At 45.3% G+C, this 25,792-nt stretch overlaps 1 protein-coding gene across 6 annotated transcripts in view; it reads left to right on the top strand.

Annotated features, from left to right (window-relative positions):
- Window positions 1-1,327: 1,327 nt before the first annotated feature.
- The window catches only part of TECPR1 (tectonin beta-propeller repeat containing 1), a 68,054-nt gene continuing 43,589 nt past the window's right edge, over window positions 1,328-25,792 (top strand). For 4 of the 6 annotated variants that reach the window (XM_075565467.1, XM_075565462.1, XM_075565463.1 and 1 more), the window contains exons 1-10: window positions 1,328-1,478; window positions 3,883-4,035; window positions 6,021-6,253; window positions 7,592-7,774; window positions 13,393-13,515; window positions 14,674-14,799; window positions 21,878-22,052; window positions 22,454-22,554; window positions 24,057-24,158; window positions 24,632-24,777. In XM_075565467.1, coding sequence (XP_075421582.1) covers window positions 6,029-6,253; window positions 7,592-7,774; window positions 13,393-13,515; window positions 14,674-14,799; window positions 21,878-22,052; window positions 22,454-22,554; window positions 24,057-24,158; window positions 24,632-24,777 — 1,181 coding nt within the window. In that variant the 5' untranslated portion in view covers window positions 1,328-1,478; window positions 3,883-4,035; window positions 6,021-6,028. Of the gene's footprint in view, window positions 1,479-3,882; window positions 4,036-6,020; window positions 6,254-7,591; window positions 7,775-13,392; window positions 13,560-14,673; window positions 14,800-21,877; window positions 22,053-22,453; window positions 22,555-24,056; window positions 24,159-24,631; window positions 24,778-25,792 lie in introns of those variants that run through there. The other 2 variants (XM_075565464.1, XM_075565466.1) reach the window with 2 other exon arrangements.

Raw genomic sequence — 25,792 nt, 5'->3', positions numbered from 1 at the left:
TGCTATAGACCTGTCATTTTATAGAGGTTAATATACTGAACTATTTATACACTAACACAGTAAAGGGGAAAGGATTTTAAAATAAGTGTGAGTGTGTATATATATATATATATATATATATATATACATACACACAAAATGTAAAGATCACTTGTGATCCCATTCACATCTCAGACAGGTCTGCAACCCCATGCTTTCCCCCATTATCTCCTAGCTTACAATACCTCCACTGCCGCCAGGGATTCTGGGTAATGACATGTAAATTCAAAATCACTTTTACAAAATTAAATGAATACCAGCACCAGAGAAGTTCAAAATAATGTCAGTTATTCATTCATCCACACACCACAGGGTAACCAGACGTGCCTGTTCCCAAAGGGATATCACCACACACACACACACACACACACACACACACACACACACACACACACACACACACACACACACACACACACACACACACACACACACACACACTAGTGAGTCTCTCCTCCCATGAATAAGATTTCATCACAAGGATGTGAGAGATGCCCGGGCTGCTCAGTATCATTATCCCTCCCCCCCTCAGTACCACTCCCCCCCCCTCCTAGTATCTCAAATCAGTATCACTATCCCTCCCCCCTTAGTATCACTATCCCTCCCCCCCCAGTATCCCCCTAAGTATCACTATCCCTTCCCCCAATATCCCTCTCAGTATCACTATCCCTCCCCCCAATATCCCTCTCAGTATCACTATCATTCCCCCCCAGTATCCCCCTCAGTATCACTATCATTCCCCCCCCCCCCCAGTATCCCCCTCAGTATCACTATCCCCCCTCAGTATCACTATCCCTCCCAGTATCACTATCCCTCCCCCAATATCCCTCTCAGTATCACTATCACTCCCCCCCCCCAGTATCCCCCTCAGTATCACTATCATTTCCCCCAGTATCCCCTCAGTATCACTATCCCTCCCCAGTATCCCCTCAGTATCACTACCCCCCATAGCAGCAGTAGCCCCCGCAGTATCACTAACCCCCATCCATTATCCCCCCTCAGTATCACTATCCCCCCAGTATCCCCGCTTAGTATCATTGTCCCTACCCCTCAGTATCCCTAACCCCCATCCATTACCCCCCCCTAGTTTCCCCAACCTCTATCCAGTATCCTTAATCCCCATCTAGTATCCCCCCAGTATCACTCCCCCCTCAGTACCACTATCCCCCCATCTCTCCTATAACTGATTTCCTGCTCCTATGTGATCATCACCTATTCTGACGTGAAACCCTTCTAACCAATGACAGTTCGCCTTAATCCATTCCCCTGCACCGGCAGCCAATGGGAGGACGCGTGGCTGACAGGCTCCTCCCCCTGCTGGTGGAGAAGGATGTACTTGTCACAGTGCAACATGGCTACAATGTGTCCCTATTGTACACTGTGTGTTTCCCTGTGAGGAGGGGGCGGCTGTCCTGTTCGCACCGTGCCTCCCACACAAGGTAAGCAGCCTCTCCCCAGCACAGTCTGGGGGCTGTCTCCCTGCCCACTCTTATCTGAGGCAACAAGGCACTTATTAACCCACCCAGTGCCAATTGGGCCAGTCTGTGATCTGACGTTGAAGGGGTTAGATTATTTGGGGGAGGGGCTGTACTGTCATCGGCATGAAAACAGTCCAGATGGGCACAGTGATAGAATGAGTGAGACGCCCCCAATAAGACACGGTGGGCCCCCAATAAGACACTGTGGGCCAGTGGCTCCATTAGCCTTTCAAGTTGGGTAAATCATAACATATCCACTAAAGTAAATAACATCATGTTAACCTAGTGCTGGGGAAGGAGGGGGGAAGAGGGGGGAGAGAGAGGAGAGAAGAGGGGGGGGGGAGAGGAGGAGGAGAGAGAGCTAGTATAATCCCAAGTGATATATACAGTAAACCCACATTGAAACAAATTGTGGGGAGACACCTGTGAGATATGCAAATAGGAGTCATTAAACTATACTTTTTTTTCCCCCAAATATTTTTATTAGGCATTGATACAGCAGGTGATAATCAGATACATTTCACAGCCTAATATGGGGGGAAAGATTAAATTTATACTTTAAATGTGATGTATTTGCCTTTTTAGAACAATTGGAACAAAAGTCAGATAAAGGTGAAAGATTCTTCTTGCATTCCTAAGGTCCACGTGTGTTCTTAGCAAGACAATTTTAGGGACAGTATATAAATTCTATATGGTGCTCATTTTAGTGCACTCAGGAAAGCTGTTTAAAATCATTAACCCCATGATGTCTTATTCAGCTGGTAATGCATGTGTTTCCATAACTGCGGAGGAAGCTGCAGTCAGGTCCTTTCTTCCCGCAGACAAGGAGTCAACTTTGTTTTTCCAGTTGCTGACTTGTTTCATCAGAGTCTGACGTTCTTGCTGAATCCAGAGTCAAGTGCACTGACCCATGTAACAATGCGAAAGCAGGATGTCAAAAACAACTGAACTTTTGCAAAACTAAAATGTTTATTGTGGCAGTGTATTAAACTCTGCCTGTTGTGGCAGTGTATTAAACTCTGCATGCTGTGGCAGTGTATTAAACTCTGCCTGTTGTGGCAGTGTATTAAACTCTGCATGCTGTGGCAGTGTATTAAACTCTGCATGTTGTGGCAGTGTATTAAACTCTGCATGTTGTGGCAGTGTATTAAACTCTGCCTGTTGTGGCAGTGTATTAAACTCTGCATGTTGTGGCAGTGTATTAAACTCTGCCTGTTGTGGCAGTGTATTAAACTCTGCCTGTTGTGGCAGTGTATTAAACTCTGCATGCTGTGGCAGTGTATTAAACTCTGCATGTTGTGGCAGTGTATTAAACTCTGCCTGTTGTGGCAGTGTATTAAACTCTGCATGCTGTGGCAGTGTATTAAACTCTGCATGCTGTGGCAGTGTATTAAACTCTGCATGTTGTGGCAGTGTATTAAACTCTGCATGTTGTGGCAGTGTATTAAACTCTGCATGTTGTGGCAGTGTATTAAACTCTGCATGTTGTGGCAGTGTATTAAACGCTGCATGTTGTGGCAGTGTATTAAACTCTGCATGTTGTGGCAGTGTATTAAACTCTGCATGTTGTGGCAGTGTATTAAACTCTGCATGTTGTGGCAGTGTATTAAACTCTGCATGTTGTGACAGTGTATTAAACGCTGCATGTTGTGACAGTGTATTTGACAAAAAAGAGGGGGGAGATACCCGCTCGACCTGAATTACTAGCAGGTGCACTAGGGAAAGGGATTTCAATACACAGAAAATTATGTTGTTATAGACAACAAAAAGATCCCAGATAGCGTGCACTCATTGCTATGAGAATAGAAAGTGGGACTGCTGGTCCCATATCAGAAGTGGCACTCCCGATGACAATAACGTGTAAAATGTCCACAATGAATGGGACTGGAGGTCCCATGTACTGTATCGTGAATGTATAATAAAGCCAATTTATTGATAATAAAAATTAAAATATTAGGGACCACATATCAACAGTCTGACGTCAATGTGTTCTCATAAGCATGTCAATTAGCCAAATTGAATGGCTGGCAGCTAAGCCCAAAATAGCTATGAGTAGGTCGGTGGCCCTGGATGACATTATGAGGGTGCAGCGGTTAGGAATCCCAGAATACTGTTTTAGTGTCTTTTTATCTAAGGTCGATGGTGTGTGGACTGTTTGGACATGAGTAGGTCTCCTTTCAAATACTTTATATTGCTGTGTGACTATTTGCAAAGTGGGATCCCAAGCATGTATTACTGTTTTATTGTACACTTGTTATTCAATACAAAATATAATGTAAGTGTCTTTTACCGGTGGTGTGAAATACAGGAGGATATAGTTAGGATCGGTATAGTAGGTAATGGATGTTTTTATCTAACCCTCCAGGCAACTAAAATCAACAGAGAGGAAGCCTTTGGTTACATAATCCGTGCCAGTAATGTTCAAATCAAAAGAAGCAAATGGTGAATAAACAGGAGGAAAGCTTCCAAGCAGTTATAATTGGTTAACCCTTGTGTACATTTTTGTGAAATAATATAGGTAAGTACTAGCAAACATGGCCTTTAATTTTGCTTTAATGGTACATCATTACACACTTAAACACAATTTTATAGGTGAATGCGCAATTACAGACACATGCTAAAGTCACTTTAATATTTACCACATTTCTATAACTTCTGTTTTCAAACTATCTAATCTTCTTTTGGGAGGGCTGTAACCCCCACCTTAAATTTCAGGTTACAATTTTTATTGTTAGAATAAACATTCACCAATTATTTAAAAAAATAATTCTACTTCTCTGTTGTTGTTTTAACATTTGTATGTGATTGATTTTGTATATAGTGGAGGAGGGGGGGGGGGTATAGAAACTAATAAGGGGGGAGAGGGGAAAGGGGGCTAGGACAGGTGCCAGGGTAATACATTGCATTTACATTCATACATTCAAAGGGAGGGATACACTATAAGAGGGATACACCAAGGGGTCCATTACATAAGTTACCCAAGATTGTATACTTGTCAGGGAGGTCTCCGGGATGGCCAGGTCAGGTCACATGTGCCCTCCATGGCCCCCCATAGCATGTGTGTCCTCCAGAAGACTATTGAGTTTCTCCATTATATTGTTCATCTTATTTTTGACTACATTGATATCAGTTCTTCTTGTTTCCAGTGGCTAGCTATCGCCGCTTTGGCAGCTGAAAGCATGTGTTTGAGCAGGGAGTCTGCATTTCTGTCCACGTGGGCTATGGGTTTGTTAATCAGGAATGTGCCCATATGCTAGGGTCGGACTATGTCCATCATCTGGGCTATCAGTCTCTTACTTTTCCTCTAGTATGGGGTACTTTTGGGGCAGGACCACCAGATGTGTTTAAATGTGCTGATTATGCCCACAGTTTCGCCAGCATAGTGGAGATGAGTTAGGGAAAAATACATGAAGGCGTGCTGGGGTATAGTCTACCTCCTGTGTTTTTAAGGCATACATCACCCGCTTTTAGCCTATAAATTCCCGTGAGTTTAGTTGTGACCAAGTTTGCCACCTTCTGTTGATAGGAAACCCGGATAATTTGTTGCAATGCTATTAAGTTTTTTACATTTATTTCTTTTATTTTATAACTATATTTAACTCTCTTACCTTCTGCGGCAACAGCATCTCCTACTGCATGGTCTCGTCAACATGGTTCGGCGACGTCAAATGGCATTGTGTTGCAATGACAACGTGACACCTCATGGCGCTGCAACATCACGTGACGTCCCATTGTCATGGCAACGCGACACCATTTGATGTTGAGGACCCATGTTGATGGGACCATGCTGGGGCCCTGCACCGAGCCCCGCAAACATCCTAGCCTGCCCTGTTTCGCCCACAGATTTCCAATCTAAACCTGTAGCCCGGTGATACCTAACCCAAACCCATAATCTCCAGGTCAAACCTAGAGTGGTGGGAGTCCTGGTTATGACCCATGTGGGACAGCACCTTAAAAGTACAGTACAACAGCCACACAGTATTTTTATAGATATTTATTTCGTGGAAAATGTATTCTTCCCCTGAATAAGAGTGGGCTTATCTTCATAGAGAGGTTTACACTATCCCTGCCAAAGGAATATTCTGCAATGTAAAACTATACGGGCTTCCCACTGGCTGCAGCTTCCTTCCTCTTTAATAAACACAGACACTGTCACCGGAGCCTCTGGGGATAACCTGTACATTTTTATACACGGATGTTTTATGTTTTGCTTTTTTTTCTTCTTCTGGTTTTTAACTCCTGTAAAGTCCCTAATACTCCCTACTTCTCTAGAACGGGGACTGACTCACCTGTTGGTTATTGCATTGGCTCAGAGGACAGCATGGTGCTAAATGAATATCCCAGGCCGCGTGATGCTGTGCGTTAACCCCTTTCCTGCCAGAGCGGCCTGCAGTGTTTTGGAAAGCATGTTGCAGAATGTTTTTTTTTCAATCCGTTATAGCCACTATTTTTGTTCACCGCCTCGACCACTAAGCTAATCAATACTCTGTGCATCTTTTTCAGACACTACAATGCCGAATACTTTTCTGTGGGCCGTGGATATTTTTGGGAAAGTGTACACTCTTTCTACAGACAGACAGCAATGGAGCCTGTGCAAGGACGAACAACTAGAATTCAAGCGCGTCGCCGCTGCGCGACAGTGCTGCTGGGGCATCGGCTGCAACCATCAGATATATGTATACGTGCACACAAGCGATCTTCCCATCCGGTATCAAGAAGAGACCTACGAGAATCAGGCAGGAGCATTTCTTAGGCAAATGTATTAACTGCCCAGCACAGACATGATGAAAACACTCCCACTTGTTAGTGAATCTTGCCTTGTGTATCTAACCGTGGGAATGCGGAGATAAAACGAGCGGAGATGTGCAAAGCTTTGTCATGAGTTTGTGCACCACACAAGATGTGCGCTAACGATTCACCAAGCAGGAATTTTCTCATGTGCTAACTCACATCCAGATCCTGAAATAGAGTACCCATCGTCTTCTATACCTTCCCAAATACTTCTTGCTCTCGCTCTTTCTCATTCTCTCGCTTTCTCTCATTCTCTCGCTTTCTCTCTCATGATCACATAACGTTCTTATTATGTTTTTTCACTTAAAATAAATAAATTAAAAAATGACATCACTTTTGGGTGACTGCAGGAATGACTAAACAGAATATATGCAGGGACATTACGCATGCGCAGGGACGTTACGCCATGCGCAGGGACGTTACGCCATGCGCAGGGACATTACGCATGCGCAGGGACGTTACGCCATGTGCAGGGACATTACGCATGCGCAGGGACGTTACGTCATGCGCAGGGACATTGCACAGGTGCAGGGTGATTACGCATGCGCAGGGACGTTACGCCATGCGCAGGGACGTTACGCCATGCGCAGGGACGTTACGCCATGCGCAGGGACGTTACGCATGCGCAGGGACGTTACGCCATGCGCAGGGACATTGCACAGGTGCAGGGTCATTACGCATGCGCAGGGACGTTACGCCATGCGCAGGGACATTACGCATGCGCAGGGATGTTATGCCATGCGCAGGGACATTACGCATGCGCAGGGACGTTACGCATGCGCAGGGACGTTACGCCATGCGCAGGGACGTTACGCCATGAGCAGGGACATTACGCATGCGCAGGGACGTTACGCCATGCGCAGGGACGTTACGCATGCGCAGGGACGTTGCGCCATGCGCAGGGACATTGCACAGGTGCAGGGACGTTACGCCATGCGCAGGGACGTTACGCCATGCGCAGGGACATTACGCATGCGCAGGGACGTTACGCCATGCGCGGGGACATTACGCATGCGCAGGGATGTTACGCCATGCGCAGGGACGTTACGCATGCGCAGGGACGTTACGCCATGCGCAGGGACGTTACGCCTGCGCAGGGACGTTGCACTGGTGCATTGACGTTACGCCTGCGAAGGGCAGCTATTCCTGGGTCCTACCAAACATTAATTTGCTAATGCAAATAGCATATAATTGTTTAAGGAAAGAACAGGCACGAAACCTATCGGGTTCTTGCCTCTTACCGTACATCTCTCTCTCTGTCTCTCTCTCTCTGTTTCTTCCAGCGCTGGAATCCAGTGGACGGTTATTGTGAGAAGCTGTTACCCAGTGACCGCTGGCAGTGGAGCGATGTCACTGGCTTACAACATCAACAGCTGGACGGCTTCGAACTTCCATCCCCGCACTGGGAGTGGGAATCAGACTGGTTTGTTGATGAAAATATAGGAGGAGAGCCAACAGAAAAAGGGGTAAGTGTCCCTTGTGGGGTACGGTACGCGGCCGAAACCAGCAGTCACTCATATTATTTCATTCCGTGCCACCATTATAAAAGTTTGACTTGCATAGTCTGCCCATTTTCCTTATTGTGACAAAATCATTCCGGTAGAACGTACAAACATAATTACTCATATCATACTGTAATGAATCTACCCCATAGGCTCAAATGGTTAGGTATCCTTGTGCAGGACCTTCTGTACCACCAGTGGTTTAGGAACCTCTTATCTAAACACATTACAGATAGAGGCAGGCTTTAGTATTACTCTCTTCATTTACATTTCTGTATTGTCAATGCATAGATTAATACTTGCCTATAAAGTATGAATTTGAATGTAATAAAACCAGCGTGTAGCATGTATTGTTGTGTCATGTAATAAAACAAGTGTGGATACAAGTTCTCTCCACCAGTAAGACAGAAATATAGACATTAGTGGGTGCATGTTGGTATGGACATGCTGCCTAAACCCATTCGTCTTGTTCCTGTTTGTTGCTCTTCCCCTTTGTATAGTTCTGCATCATTTTATACTTTAAATGTGATGTGATCGACCCATAGGACTGTTAAAAAGCTACAACCCACTTCCTCTTAACACACATGGAGCAGATGCATGAAGTACTGGTGCGTGTTGGCACACCCGATCTGGTGGTAACTCCCATTCAAGGGGCACGGATCTATGGGAAAGGCTGGATCAAATGCGCTAACCTGTTCCAGCGCTTGATGAATCTGCCGCAATGTCTCAAGTACTGTATTGCATTCTATAAATACAGCACAGAAAGCCCTTCTCTAAAAGCATGCAGAAATCAGCTGAGACTTTCTATTACTATTTTATCTGTTTGCTTATTGGTTAGCTAATGGAAAGAAGAAGAAAAACATATGTGGCGCATACACTTAAAAATACAAAGTTTAGTAGATTTTGGAGGGTATATACAATCACTTAAATACAGTTTTGAGTTGGCACAAATAGTTATACTTAGCTTAACATTTCTTGATAGTCATTCACACTTTGATGGAAGTCTGCTGATTGCGCTCTGTTCAGGTGTTTGCTGATTCTTAATGAAAGATAGAAGGGTACATACAGTCGCATAATACAGTTTTATTAAGGTAGTAAAAGAATGTGTAAATACACTCACAAACGCCGGTGTTCCTAGGGCAGTTTGAATCAAAATGCTGTCCAGCAATATGTCCATTGGTCTCTCAGTCATTTCCTGCACGGTTTCCAGGAATACTCACAGGGCATCTGCGGTTTTAATGGGGCAGCGGTTTTAATGGGGCAGCGGTTTTAATGGGGTGGGGTAAGAGGCCGGAATCATGACCTCTCACCGCTGTCCGGTAAGTCTTCCGGTGAGTCCTCCAAAGGTATTGGGACCTACTCTGGGGTCCGCAGACTGCGGGGCAGTCCCACTTCTTTTACTCCTGCTGATGCCGATGCCACCGTACCACCGAAACTCAGTACAGCACAGTACAGGACTTCCACCAGGACACATCGGCACCGGCATACATACATACATACATACATATATATATATATACACAGTGTTCGACAAATCACCCAAAAATCTACTCGCCCAACCAAAAAATCTACTCGCCACCTAGTCCCGCCCCTAGTCCCGCCCCTAGTCCCGCTTTAAAATAAAATATATAATTAAAATACATTTAATAAATTCCTAGTCAGAACAACATTCGTTTTTGACAAATGTATTTAGTGTGTGTGTGTGTGTGTGTGTGTGTGTGTAAGTGTCGGATCTAGAAATAAAAGCCAGGTGTGAATGACTAGTTTCCTGAACCCCTTAACCAGTGTCTGGACGCCTCACTTCCCAATATCTAAAGCAGTAATCCCGCCTGGGATCTTACCTGATCCGCAGTCCCTCAATGTCCAGGTACCCTCATTCCCGCAATGTTATACATTGGAGGGGAGATGTTCCCTACCTGTCTTCTGGGTTAGGGGGGATTCCGATGTCTTCCGTGTGACGCTTGAGTCAGATCTGGAAGAAAGCAGTATAGGTTATTTCTGTGTAGGTATAGGGTAGTTAAGATATATAGGTTAAATAAGAGATCCAGATCCAGAGTGTGAGACAGAGAGAGTGTGGGTGAGAGACAGAGAGAGGGTGAGAGAGAGACAGAGAGAGTGTGAGAGAGAGACAGAGAGAGGGTGAGAGAGAGACAGAGAGAGGGTGAGAGAGAGACAGAGAGAGGGTGAGAGAGAGACAGAGAGAGGGTGAGAGAGAGACAGTGAGAGGGTGAGAGAGAGACAGAGAGAGGGTGAGAGAGAGACAGAGGGGAGAGGCAGAGAGGAGAGAGGGAGAGAGACAGAGAGGAGAGAGACAGAGGGGAGAGGCAGAGAGGAGAGAGGGAGAGAGACAGAGAGGAGAGAGACAGAGAGGAAAGAGAGAGACAGAGGAGAGAGACAGACAGAGAGGAAGGAGAGAGACAGAGGGGAGAGAGACAGAGAGGAGAGAGACAGAGAGGAGAGAGACAGAGAGGAGAGAGACAGACAGAGAGGAGAGAGACAGACAGAGAGGAGAGAGACAGACAGAGAGGAGAGAGACAGACAGAGAGGAGAGAGACAGACAGAGAGGAGAGAGACAGACAGAGAGGAGAGAGACAGACAGAGAGGAGAGAGACAGACAGAGAGGAGAGAGACAGACAGACAGAGAGACAGACAGAGAGGAGAGAGACAGACAGAGAGGAGAGAGACAGACAGAGAGGAGAGAGACAGACAGAGAGGAGAGAGACAGAGAGGAGAGAGACACAGACAGAGAGGAGAGAGACAGACAGAGAGGAGAGAGAGAGACAGAGAGGAGAGAGACAGACAGAGAGGAGAGAGACAGACAGAGAGGAGAGAGACAGACAGAGAGGAGAGAGACAGACAGAGAGGAGAGAGACAGACAGGAGAGAGACAGAGGGGAGAGACAGAGGGGGGTGACAGAGAGACAGAGAGACGAGAGACAGAGAGGGGAGAGATAGAGAGACAGAGAGGGGAGAGACAGAGAGGGGAGAGAGGGACACACACAAAGAGAGAGAGAGACACAGACAGAGAGACACACACACACACACAGAGAGACACACACGCACACACAGAGAGACACACACGCACACAGAGAGAGACACACACGCACACAGAGAGAGACACACACGCACACAGAGAGAGACACACACACACACAGAGAGAGACACACACAGAGAGACACACACACAGAGACACACACACACACACACAGAGACACACACACACACACAGACACACACACACACACAGAGAGCGCGACACAGCGAGCGCGATACAGAGAGAGATAGAGTGAGTCATCCAGTCAGTCATCCCTCCCCTCACTCTCAGTGACACTGTGTGTGAGAGAGAGTGATAGAGAGTGTGAGCGTGTGAGTGACAGCGTGTGTGAGTGTGTGACTGTTACTCTCTCACACACACTCTCACACTGACTCTCTCTCACACACACACTGACTCTCTCACACACACACTCTCACACTCTCACACTCACACCCACTCTCACATACACCCACTCTCACACCCACACACACCCACACACTCACACCCACACACACTCTCACACCCACACACTCACTCACAGACACACACACACCAATGCACACACACACACACACACACACACACCAATGCATACACACACACACACACACCAATGCATACACACACACACCAATGCATACACACACACACACACACACACACACACACACCAATACACACACACACAAATATACACACACACACAAATACACCAATGCATACACACACACACACGACAGAGGGAAGAGGAAAGGCAGCGGGACCGTGCACCACCACTGTGACCATCTCCAGCCCCGCGCGGGACGCCGGGACAGCCCGAGAAGGGGGGGACACCCCCACTGCGATCTGCAGACCCGCGCGGGACGCCGGGACAGCCCGAGAAGGGGGGGACACCCCCACTGCGATCTGCAGACCCGCGCGGGACGCCGGGACAGCCCGAGAAGGGGAGGACACCCCCACTGCGATCTGCTGCCCCGCGCGGGACGCCGGGACAGCCCGAGAAGGGGGGGACACCCCCACTGCGATCTGCTGCCCCACGCGGGACGCCGGGACAGCCCGAGAAGGGGGGGACACCCCCACTGCGATCTGCAGACCCGCGCGGGACGCCGGGACAGCCCGAGAAGGGGGGGACACCCCCACTGCGATCTGCAGACCCGCGCGGGACGCCGGGACAGCCCGAGAAGGGGGGGACACCCCCACTGCGATCTGCAGACCCGCGCGGGACGCCGGGACAGCCCGAGAAGGGGGGGACACCCCCACTGCGATCTGCAGACCCGCGCGGGACAGCCCGAGAAGGGGGGGACACCCCCACTGCGATCTGCTGCCCCGCGCGGGACAGCCCGAGAAGGGGGGGACACCCCCACTGCGATCTGCTGCCCCGCGCGGGACGCCGGGACAGCCCGAGAAGGGGGGGACACCCCCACTGCGATCTGCAGACCCGCGCGGGACGCCGGGACAGCCCGAGATCGCCAAGTTAAGGGTGAACAGGGAGAGAAGGGGGAATACCTGCATCACGCGGGGAGTAAGGGGGCTTGCAGGGAAGCAGCAGTGGGGCCGCAAGACAGAGGATTGGAGAGTACTTACTTACTCTCCAAGTGCTCCGGCCGGAAAGAATGGCTGTTCGTTGGGGGCGGGCTCATATAGAGCCTGGCCGCGCGCCCACAAAGCCTGGGAGCGCGCACCAATCAGTAGTCAGGTAGGGGGAGTTTTTTTTTCAGCTCGAGCAGGGGAAAATTTTAGCGCGAACGGGGGAAATTTAAAAAAAAAACACATGTGCTGCTTGGGCCAATGTTTACTCGCCTGGGGGTAAAATCCACCCGCCCCGGGCGAGTAAATGTATAGGATTGTCGAACACTGTATATATATATATATATATATATATATATATATATATATATATTTTTTTATATAGTGCTGACGATGTGCACAGTGCTGTACAGTATATAGAATGTAAAGGCTATTTGGGAGCCACTGTGTGAACTTTAATCCCCCTGCAGTGGCTTCCACTATATTTCCTATTGAGCTACTAAGTACACCTTGCACTGAGTGCTCACATTGGGGTTACCCAAGGTCAGCACTGCATCTGACATCACGCTGTGCAATCAACTTGATTTGCAGCACCTGTTATTTGTGAGTATTCTAGGGGTATATATATGTGTGTTGACTTCTGTCCTGTAACTGTACCACCTTGACAAAGGTCCCATTCGTGGACCGAAACGTTGGTTTTGTGTTTATTTTTTCAATACACTTGTTTGTTCAATTCTGGAGTGCTGCCTGCTGATTTCGTTTCCAAACGGTATCATATTGCTTATTCTTCATTATAGGATCTGCACCCACACCAGTGACTATTATTACGGAGTGCTTTTTGTTCTTTTTCTATGATTATATATATATAATATATATATTATAATATATAATAATATATAATATTATTATTATTATATATATATATACATTTTATATAGTGCTGATGATGTGCACAGTGCTGTATATAGAATGTAAAGGCTATTTAAAGAATAATACAATCCTTGGACATGTTGTGGTTTTAGGGCTGGACGTACGCTATAGATTTCCCAGCAACGTACGCCAAGGATAAGAAGTGGAATTCCTGTGTGCGTCGCAGGCGGTGGATCCGATACAGAAGATACAAATCTAGAAACAGCTGGGCAAAGGTGACCATTATATTGGCTTACTCTCATGCTCCAAAATGGCAGCGGTATGTTAATTGCATTACTTCTAGAAAGGCCAACGCTGCATCCATTCCTTCTGTAGAATTGACATTGTAACATATATAAAGTAAATTTAAAAAGGTGATCACCCCAGACTGCGGCTTTAACTATTTCCTTGCCTCGCCTGTGTCATGTGATTGCTGCTGTAGCTGGTCCCAAGATACAGGAAACGGTAGTAGAAAGTGCTCTACTTCGGTTTTAGTCAGGCCGGTCAGCCCAATTCTCCTCGAAAAGAAGCATTTGGCCGTGACGTGCCAGAATGTTAAAAGGGCTCGGAAAAGAATTTAAGGAGGTGATGTACAGAAGGAAGTGTTTACGATGGTCAGCTGTGTGATCGAGACTTAGGCTGAGCTTTCTCCAGGTCTACCTCTGTTGCTAACAGACTCGTAAATGGGTTTTCCAAGGACTGGATGTATCATTATGATGGTTGATCTGGAGTTATGAGCAGTCATCACAAGTCCATGTACCATATGTTAAGATTGGACTATAGTGAAAGCAGTCACCCATGCAACTCCTTCTTTGCCATTTTAATGGATGTTTTTAGAAGTATGTGCAATAACGTAGCACATTTGGTCCCATAAGTCTTTTCAGAACAAATATCATGGAATCAGGATTGAATTGTAAAGCAGGGGGTTTTTTTGTGGGTTTTTTTTAATCGCAAAAACAGCCACTTTTACGTCTTAGCAAAAAGTTTTTGTTTATCGGTCTCTAGGATAGAACATTTCTGAAGGTTCCACAATGAGATATAGGATTAAGGCTTAAAAAAACAAAAAAAGAGGAAAATAGACCATTTATATAAAAGTTCATTATCAATACTTTTAAGCTGTAATTCTCATATTTAATATAAAATAAAAAATACCTCTGCAGCACTGAAGAATGTAATCTTGACAAAAGGGTACTTTCCTGGGAGGAGTGGTATTGGGGTCAAGGTTGTGACCTTTGAAATGGGAGGCAGACCACTTTTGTCACTATCTGCTACAGGTACAGCACTTGATATTGCATCCTATATCCTTCCCCCTACTTACCCATAGTGTCTGTGTTACTCTCGCACGCGGTGTCGGCGCAGTGCGGTAACGCCCCATGTTCTCTCCTGTGTGCTAGATTGCATCTCATGAGCAGAACGAGCAGCTGCCCGACCCTATTAATGACATTTCCGTTGGTGGATGGGAAACCACAGATGAGCCCCTTGGCCGTTTATCCGTGTGGACTGTTTCTTTGCAAGGAAAGGTACGAGCCGGGCCTCTTCCTTCTCATTGTGACAACATACAAACGCCTCTCATTTACAGCGTTATGTAGCACTTTAACCCGTTGCTGTCAGATGAATGACGTGTTGCCTGACAATGCATTACTCGCCCTTCTGGCGTTGAACGGGTTAAAAAAAAATTTTAAAAACTTTTTAAGACTACAATCTATATATACTGTATCACTTAGTTGCAATGTACCTTTAAGTAATGAATGTGATGTCAGATTCTCTGTATATTTATAAAAACATAATTTCAGTTTTATGTCAGAACGGTGTGAATTTGTCCCCGTTTGGTTTGTAAATGGTTTAATTAATTGGCAAAAAAAAAACACCAAAAAAAAAAAAAAAAGCATTTTTCAATACGGTTATTAACCCCAAAAATATCCTGCTTTTCATTTTGCAAATAGTATGAAGCTCACCAAGTTCATCACATAAATTGCCCAAATATTTGGGAACATTAAATCAGCAGCTCACCCAAAATGGATATTAAAAAAAAATCTTGCGTGAGCCAGGGGGTCCCCCAGAACTCCTGTGGTGTCCTCCAAGCCTCCCCCGCTCCCCAGATATTTGTATTTTCTTTTCTTTTTTGGGGGGGGGGGGGGGGGAGGTGGGGGGAGACTACAAAAGTGGCAGAGGGTCATCGATAGAAAGTTTAAACTTTTCCATTTGCCACCGCGCTGTGACCTGGCTGCCATTTTGTGTCTGGTGGGAACATATTTTTCCTAGTGGCTGAGCGTGAGATCTGGGGGATCCCTGGATGTCGTAGGGATCACAGTGGAGCTCTGGGAAGGGGGGGGGAAGGAGGGGATCCCAGCTCAGGTACGGCTTTAAGGTTACACTCGCTCTCAGTACAATATTTGTGTTTTAAAGTTTGTTAAATTCATAACTTTTTTTTTTTGCCAGTCGCTACCGTCTGAAATTTGCAGCAAATGTTTGTTGCACGCAACTCTAGCCAGCATGAGATGGCCTATTACAGGGGAAGACAAGCTCGGTCCTCGAGAGCCACCAACAGGTCAGGTGTTAAGCAGATCCGTTCTAGAGCACAGGTGGCTCAATCAAAATGACTTAACTACTTATGGAGCCACCTGTGCCAGGATCTCCTTAATACTGTACCTAGCCTGTGCCAGGATCTCCTTAATACTGTACCTAGCCTGTGCCAGGATCTCCTTAATACTGTACCTAGCCTGTGCCAGGATCTCCTTAATACTGTACCTAGCCTGTGCCAGGATCTCCTTAATACTGTACCTAGCCTGTGCCAGGATCTCCTTAATACTGTACCTAGCCTGTGCCAGGATCTCCTTAATACTGTACCTAGCCTGTGCCAGGATCTCCTTAATACTGTACCTAGCCTGTGCCAGGATCTCCTTAATACTGTACCTAGCCTGTGCCAGGATCTCCTTAATACTGTACCTAGCCTGTGCCAGGATCTCCTTAATACTGTACCTAGCCTGTGCCAGGATCTCCTTAATACTGTACCTAGCCTGTGCCAGGATCTCCTTAATACTGTACCTAGCCTGTGCCAGGATCTCCTTAATACTGTACCTAGCCTGTGCCAGGATCTCCTTAATACTGTACCTAGCCTGTGCCAGGATCTCCTTAATACTGTACCTAGCCTGTGCCAGGATCTCCTTAATACTGTACCTAGCCTGTGCCAGGATCTCCTTAATACTGTACCTAGCCTGTGCCAGGATCTCCTTAATACTGTACCTAGCCTGTGCCAGGATCTCCTTAATACTGTACCTAGCCTGTGCCAGGATCTCCTTAATACTGTACCTAGCCTGTGCCAGGATCTCCTTAATACTGTACCTAGCCTGTGCCAGGATCTCCTTAATACTGTACCTAGCCTGTGCCAGGATCTCCTTAATACTGTACCTAGCCTGTGCCAGGATCTCCTTAATACTGTACCTAGCCTGTGCCAGGATCTCCTTAATACTGTACCTAGCCTGTGCCAGGATCTCCTTAATACTGTACCTAGCCTGTGCCAGGATCTCCTTAATACTGTACCTAGCCTGTGCCAGGATCTCCTTAATACTGTACCTAGCCTGTGCCAGGATCTCCTTAATACTGTACCTAGCCTGTGCCAGGATCTCCTTAATACTGTACCTAGCCTGTGCCAGGATCTCCTTAATACTGTACCTAGCCTGTGCCAGGATCTCCTTAATACTGTACCTAGCCTGTGCCAGGATCTCCTTAATACTGTACCTAGCCTGTGCCAGGATCTCCTTAATACTGTACCTAGCCTGTGCCAGGATCTCCTTAATACTGTACCTAGCCTGTGCCAGGATCTCCTTAATACTGTACCTAGCCTGGGGTGTCTCTTGAGGACTGAGCTTGTCCACTCTTGGATTATTGTATTACCCAGGGCAGGGTTGTGATGGCGCAGGATTTTTTTGGGGAGGGCGTGGGCAGTTGCACAGGCCCCGCGCTGTTCCCCAAGGCATTTCAATTAAATGCCGGGGATCTTGTGAAGCCTCTGTAACCTACTTACCGGGATACAGAAGCCATGGCAACGCCGCAGGACCATGTGATGTCACATGACCCCACGGCGTCATTTGACGCCTGTTGCCATGGCGACGGGGTCATGTGACTTCACCCGCAGCGTCATTTGACGCCAGTAAAAAAAGTAAGGGGGGCGCGAGAACCTGGGGGAGCCGGCAGGGGGGCGCAGCTCCAAAAGTTTGCTTTACCCTGACCCAGGGTATACTGCACACTGCAGACTCCATCATGCATTGCCCAAAAGGCGGACAGTCTGATGGGGCGTCCCAAGAGCTGCTCCCCTCTGTACAGGACCAGAGTGCTAAGGGTTACCATTTGCTTGTGCTTTGTGGAATGGCAACCCCACCCACTAGAATGTTAATGAGCCAAGAGGACACAAATAACTTTTTGGTCACAGCTGCATTGAAAATCAACCACCCCAGTGTACATCTTCGTTGCCCCAAAGGCGGACAGCCTTTGGCACAGCCGAAGGGCAGCCAAAGGGTGTGAACCATTTGCTGCCATTCGCTGCTGTTTGGTGATGTTAAAGTGATGTTAAAGCTGCTCTATATCAATCGGAAAATCACCCGCCCATTATCCCCTGTACCCAATTTTCCAATTCTATCTGTCCATGAAATGTCTGTGAATTGACTTTAACCCTGTTCTTTTAATGTAACTGTGACAGGGTGAATGAACGTCACCAGGCATATACCTGGCAAACCTATGTTTAGGCTTGCAGTGCAGCAGTGACGAGGTTAAGTTGGGAAGGGCTGCTTAATTAGTCTGACACCAGCTGCATGATCAAGGTGTTTTAAAACCCCCAGGCTGTGCACACATGCATGCTAGCTGGTCAGGAGAGAGGACTGAAATACTGAGGAGATTACTGCTAGAAGGTCTGTTTGCAAAGTACATGTTTTATGAACGGTCTGTGTCCTACATGCTGAAGAGAAGCTGCTTTGTTTGCCATGCTGAAGAGAAGCTATTTTGTTTTGTGTGCTGTATGTTTTTTTTAAGGCTCAATGAATAAGCCTTGTCAAGAGACCTCGCGTGTGTAGTTGCATGTACCCTGCCACAGTAACCATGTATTGTTATAACTCTGTGCCCAGGACATACCTGAAAACAAGAGGTAACTCTCAATGTATTACTTCCTGGCAAAACATTTTTGCACTAAGCACTTTAGCCACCAGGGGGCGAAATACTAACGATTGAGTAGAGATCTGTGAATCTTTGTCACAAAATGTGCTCTTTTTAAGCTACGAAAGAAGCTGCAGCGGAGTGAGAGTTTGCACGCGATTCACCGCGTATGCAGTCGGTGGGCATTGCAATTTTGTTTTTAAATGCTAATTTCCAAAATTCTCTAAAATCACTAGATTCACTTAATTCTGAGGCTAGGAATAGGACACTCCCCATGTTTCACTTGCGTCTGGCGATATTCTCTGAGAGCTTCCTCATTTGGTGACATTATTTGTTTTTGAGACTTGGAGAAACATTTCACAGGGATTTTGGGGTGGAGGGAGAACGCTTACATTTAGCAACTGCATTTAGTACAGTTTTGTACATTTCTACAAAATCTGCAAAGACCATGTTATAAAATATAGTTCTAAACTATTGCATTTATAAACACTACAAAAAGTTAATGCAACTTCCCGGCAGATACATAGGGACGTGTGCTCATTTAAATAAACGTGTTGGTGTGTAATACTTCGTATCAATAAACGTACTCATGTATTCACACCATTGTATAATGATCACTAGTGTACATGTCATTATGTTAAAATTGCATTATAAGATGATTACCAGTAAGTAAATGGTCCCTTTTGTATTAACTCATTTAGGCCCAGATCCACAAAAGAGTGCTAGCTTTAGCACGCCTTTATTTTCTAATGTATATGAATGGAAGCTGAGGCATGCTAAAACTTAGCACCCTTTTGTGTATCTCCGCCATAGAGCTTGTGTGCATTGCGACAACGAACACGGGGGGTTACTTTTCTTGGGTTATGGAATAAGGCAGATTTTAAGAAGGGAAAGCTTTGTGCATAGCATCAGTTTATGTAGGAAAAAATGTCCTTGGGAACTTGTGTGCCAAAAAGCGGTATATTTGTGCACCAAGCCTTTTTGATGTTGTAAAGGGAAGGGGACCCTACAGTGGCTCAATTTCTGCCTACATTACTATTTTCTTTCAATAAGATAAAACAGTTGTGAGCACAGTCACATTTCTCAGACAGGTCAAAAACCCTGTCTTTCCCCTTTATCTCTTAGCATGCAATGTTTCCACTGCAGCCAGGGATTCTGGGTAATGACCTGCAAATTAGCACTAACTGTGTGTCACCTTTTTTGCTTCTTATCAATTTTAACCTGGATCAACTATAAGCCTCTGCCTGCCGCATTGCACAGCTTATCAGCACAGCCTGGGTTACAGAAGAAAAACCTCTATTAAAAGACATCTGCAGTATAGCAGTGGGGAGTTTAGCTAGAAATTACTTGGAGATAAACGTTTAATAAAACGTGTCACTTTTGTGTAGCAGTTAGGGCATTAAAAGAAAACATTTTAACGCTAAACTGATGCTAAGTAAGACTTTTTGCATATGTATCTGACGGCATCCGTGCATGAAGATATTTTGCTCACTGTGTGCCAGGGACTACGTTTTGGCGTGATTATATGGAGCAAGAAAACGAGTTGGTAATGCCCATATGATTAAATGTATCAGCAAACTCTGAATCATTTTCCTTTTTTGTATTTTTATATACATCACAAATATCGTGTGTGTGTGTGTGTGTGTGTGTGTGTGTGTGTGTGTGTGTGTGTGTGTGTGTGTGTGTGTGTGTGTCAGGTTACTCTGTCCGGTAAGAAATGTGAGATAATACCGGATATGTATGTATGCGGGGGGGGACAGTATGTATGTGTGCAGCCAATCAGGATGGAGGTGGCAGGAGCCTACTATGTGTAATAGTGTCTCCTGTGTTGTGTGTGTATTTGTCCTGTTTTGCCCTGGTGTGTGTATTTGTACTTGTACTGTGTGCGTGTGCGTGTGTGTTTTTTCTGGCTGTCATGTAGGGGTGATAATGACAGGGAGGGGGGTGAGAGGGTATGAAGGGAGGGGGGTGAGAGGGGAGGGGGGTGAAGGGAGGGGGGATGAAGGGAGGCGGGTGAGAGGGGATGAAGGAAGGAGGGTGAGGGAATGAAGGGAGGAGGGTGAGAGGGAATGAAGGGAGGGGGGTGAGAGGGGATGAAGGGAGGGGGGTGAGAGAGGATGAAGGGAGGGGGGTGAGAGAGGATGAAGGGAGGTGGGGTGAGAGAGGATGAAGGGAGGCGGGGTGAGAGAGGATGAAGGGAGGGGGGTGAGAGGATGAAGGGAGGGGGGTGAGAGGATGCATGGAAGGGGGGTGAGAGGATGCATGGAAGGGGGGTGAGAGGATGAAGGGAGGGGGGGGGGATGAGAGAGGATGAAGATATATATTTTTATTTATTTATTTATAAACATATTTTACCAGGAAGTAATACATTGAGAGTTACCTCTCGTTTTCACGTATGTCCTGGGCACAGAGTTATAACAATACATGGTTACATTAAAAGAACAGTTATACAGTCAGTTCACAGACATCTCATGGAAAGATAGAGTTGGAAAAGGGCTGGTGAGTTTCAGATTGAAATAGAGCAGCTTTAACATCACTTTAACATCACCAAACGGCTCACACCCTTTGGCTGCCCTTCGACTGCACCAAAGGCTGCCCGCCTTTGGGGCAACGTAGATGTACACTGGGGTGGTTGAGATTCAATGCAGCTGTGAACAAACAGATAACAGGTATTAGAGGGGAGGGAAGGTGAGAGAGGATGAAGGGAGCGGGATGAGGGGGGGTTGAGAGAACTGGGAGGGTGAGAGGATAAGGGGAGAGGATGAGTACAACAATCTTGGAATTTGTGGGAGGAGCAGTAAGATCAGTATTGCTCGCCATGTACAGTATGACTGCAGGTCAGTTATTTATAAATGATCTGACCATTACGTCATTTGTTCTAAATTTCACTCAAAGCATGCACCAATTTGCATTCATTTTCACTATTTCATATTCTATTTCCTAAAAAAATCCTTGGAAGGGCGCTCCCTCTCAAAGTTTTTTTACGAAACAGAATATAAATTGGTGTAAATTGGTAAATGCTTGGAGTGAAATTTAGAAAAAATTACGTAACAGGTTATTTATAAATAATATTCTCCCCCCCCCAACAATTCTCGCGCGCGCGCGTCGCTTCTTTTACCATTTTGTCCTGTATTTTTGGACAAGCCACCAGGCAATTCTACTGTAGGTGTGTGTGATATAACACCTCCCATTTCGAGAGCTGACTTAAACAATACTGCTACAGATATAGAGATACCTTTATGTGAATTTAAGTTTTAGTCTTCTTGTAAGTGGGCATTATCTTCCCCTCTACTTTTTATTAATAAATCCCATTGTTTTTGGTAATGCACTTGGGCTGTGCGCTGTTTTCTTGTTTTTATATATATGTACACGCCAGTAGCTCTTGCTTCTTTCACCATGTGTTATTTGGGTTTTCAGGGCTAATACATACTGATGGATATTGTTTCTGTGCAGGTTTGGTACAGGGAGGATGTTTGCCATGAGAACCCTGAAGGCTCATCCTGGTCTGAAATAGACACCCCCGGTGAAGCTGTGCAGATCAGCTGCGGTCCTTATGACATTTTATGGGCTTCTCTCTGGGAGGGTCAAGCCATAGTGAGAGAAGGCATTGGCCGGAATAACCCACAAGGTAAACTCTACAAGGCTTCAATTATTTACTGCGCCTATTACAGTCGTACAACTGCAGAAAACGCTTTAATATGGACATGATGCTGGATGCCCTTGGAGGAGCACTTGGGGACATCAGCGTGACGTTCCTAAGATTTTACATCCCTGTGACGCTGTGGTGATTCCTCTAATGATGCAGGTGGTGGTGCACATCCACAAAATAATCAGACAAAAATATTTCCTTTTGTGTGAATGATTTCTCCATGATCCTGTTCATGTATTTTGTTTTTTCCCCCCATGAAATACCCCAATGCAGAGCATTCCTCCCTTGCATTGCTCAACAGCACATTGCAAAGTCCCATGCAGTGACTTTTTCGGCATTGACGGGATAAAGAAGGTAACACGATGTGTTTCTCCTGGTAGGAAGCTCTTGGACGATTGTGGAAGCTCCGACGCCTGAGAACGGGATCGTGCATGTGTCTGTCGGAGTAAATGTGGTGTGGGCCGTGACAAAGGACCGGAAAGTAAGACGGCAAACTGTAATGTTAGGGCTGAAATGTTTCACAACATGCAGAGGTGTCAACCGCCAACCTCAACCAGGGGGTCCTTCATCTAAATATGTCTTTAATGGCTAAACCCTTTCCACGCACTCCGTTGAAGTCTACGAGATTGAGGATGGTAAAACATTAGTAAGACTGACTCCAAATCAGTGAGACTCACAGAACATCAATAAGTTGACATGTCTGCATAATGAGATACAATAACACAAAGAAAGAACAATCCTTAAAATTATCTGTGACCACTTTGTCATTTTGATGTTTTTATGACATGGTTTAACAAAAATATATTGTTTTTAATGATTGTTTTTGTGCTAAGCTATGTGTGCCCACTTCTTCATTACAGCAGGGCTATCGTCTCAGCCCCTTTTTAGTAAGTAAGAGCCGCTTTACTGTCAGATGGGAACATTATGCCTATTTAGCGTTTCCTACAGAAGACATGTTGAAGCTTTGTATATCTTTTACCTAGTAACACCTGTGCATAATCAGCTTTGCTGAATTGTCATCTAAAGTGCCTTATATTGTCACGAGAAAGTGGCAGAATAGTGTGGACTGATTCATTAAAGGAGCAATTATGCATCACAACATAGATTGCAAGGACATGAACACCATGGAAATGCGCATGACACGTCGCAATAATCATAGTTCAACACATGAAAGCATTTTAAGCATTTAAGCATTTGCTTAAAGAAGCAAATGAATAGCACTGTGGATATTCTAAACACGATACATAAAGCTTGGCCCCCTGCAGACGCACTTACCAGAACTCCCTCCTACTGTCTCTGTACGTTCTCCCTACCTACCAGCTAGACTGTAAGCTCCTCGGGGCAGGGACTCCTCTTCCGAAATGTTACTTTTATGTCTAAAGCACTTATTCCCATGATCTGTTATTTATATTATCTGTTATTTATTTGATTACCACATGTATTACTACTGTGAAGCGCTATGTACACTAATGGCGCTATATAAATAAAGACATACAATACAATACAATTTGAGTGCTCCAACCAGTGAATCCTGTGTCGCAGTACATCAGGGATCCTCAGCCAGTTCTACAACCAAAGTATTTCATTTTGCAATCCTTTATAGAGTCCAATGGCCACACAAGACTCTTTGCGAGCCGCCGGTTAAAGGACCATGCCATATATGATTGGCCATCAAATACAAGGATTATTTTCTTTCAATTGTATTTGATGGTCTTCTAGAACTTGCCAGTTCTGAACAACATCTCACAGCTGTAGACCAGTACCAAGCAACATTTAGCACTACTAGAGTTGAATGGGGCTGCAAGGACCCCCGCTGTGTTAATCCGATGGGCCATTAGTCTGGCTGCAGAATCTCACAGAAATGTTGCAGTGTTACTGTGAAATAGCCACAGTATTTTCCCAGGCAAGTCGTCGGATTCTGGTGGCTGCAGCATCTGTACGTGTAGAAAATTAAGGACCTGACATATATTGTTTTCCTCCCAGGTGTGGTTCAGAAGAGGTGTGAACTCACACAATCCATGTGGCACAAGCTGGATAGAGATGGTTGGAGAAATGGCGATGTTGAACGTGGGACTAAATGATCAGGTAATGTCACATGCAAACACATTTTTTTGGTTTGCTGTGTCCTAACGTTCCCCGTTGCCTGTGACAATCTCGGATGTTTAAATATATATCAGAGGTGTACAGTGCTTTAATTTCACTGGTTTTCCCTGACAACCTATTTGATTGAAAGGATGTCTGCGTCAACTCTTTGTTGCTATGGGTGGTACCACAGCATTGCATGGATTTATTTATTAAAGGCTCTTGGTGGCAGAACTGGGGTAACAGCACCAAATGTAAAAAAAAAAACTTGACACAAAGGGATACATCTCATGACGCTTATTTTCCTAGATTGCAACCGGGAGGCCTTGATAAGAAATCCCCCAAAGATTTGCTTAATAGTTGGCATGAATTTTTAAGTATAAGGAATTCTGTGGTTACATGGTGGTTTTCAGATGATAACAGCTCTGTACATTTTACTGAAGACATGTCCGGTTTCTTGCATTGACTGACTGCAGGTTTGGGGAGTAGGATATGATGACCGAGCTGTATATTTCCGTCAAGGTGTCACACCAAGCGAACTCAGTGGTAAAACTTGGAAAGCTATAGTGGTACCCAGGGAAAATGAGCGATCAAACACAGGAAGTTCTTCCAGCCTACTCAGGTAACCATCAATTAATGCGGATCCCACTAGCTAGATAGAGGGCTATGAGAGTTCAAAATATCCTGCTGAGACTGTTCTGTGACCGCGAGTGGACGCATGTATATTTACATATACAACCCATGTATGGCTCTGTAAGTAGATCCTTCAAAGATATACTTTAGATAAGGATTCTACTGACTTATAGCTATTCCCCTTAACAATTGGGATATCACTGATATTGATACCAGTCACAGTCAATTAGCTTACATTGGGGTGTGTCTAATTACATCCTGTGTCAGCTACTTTTTTGGCAGATCTCTCATGTAGTGCTACACATATATGATATCACACAGTACAACCTAGTACAACTGCTATACCAAGCAGGAATACCCTCTTTCTACCTCTAGACTTAGCCCCTTTTGGGTTTTTTTCTTTGCTACACATTTAAACTGTACTTACGTTTGGGTGTAACTATACATTTTTTGTAAGATTCGCCCAGCACACTTGGCTTACTGGGGTTAATAGACCCAAGCCATTTGACATATAGAGATACTGTACTTTGTATTTGCGCACTTCTTTAGGTTTTAAATCATTCATATGTTTACTTATTTTGAATAAAGATGTGTTATTTTTGATTAGTAGAATAGAGTGCATCATTTAGGGATTCTCTTTCTCCTTGATACCAATAACCATCAATTAAATCAAACATAGTATTGTAAAAGGCATTTGTTTGAAAGTGTACTACAAGAACATCTAAAAAGGTCTGGTGCAAAAACATTGATCATGAAAATTCTTCTTGGTACGCCAACACCTAACACAACCTTTATCTCACTGGAGGTTTTTTTTGTTTACCGAACATTTTTAGTAGCTACACTTTATGGGTCGAAGAGGTAATAATAATTGAGCTTTTGAGTAGTAACAGAACAGGACACCTCAGGAACTGGGCTACCTTTTTAGCTACTGGACACTAGAGATGTGGAGAATCAGATAGTAACCAACCTCTTGCAGGGCATCAATGTAAAAGTTTGCAATGATG

Source organism: Ascaphus truei, chromosome 11 (genome assembly GCF_040206685.1).
Source record: "Ascaphus truei isolate aAscTru1 chromosome 11, aAscTru1.hap1, whole genome shotgun sequence".
Taxonomy (NCBI): domain Eukaryota; kingdom Metazoa; phylum Chordata; class Amphibia; order Anura; family Ascaphidae; genus Ascaphus; species Ascaphus truei.
Note: the sequence above shows the minus strand (reverse complement) of the source record. Positions and strands in the feature narration are given on the sequence as shown.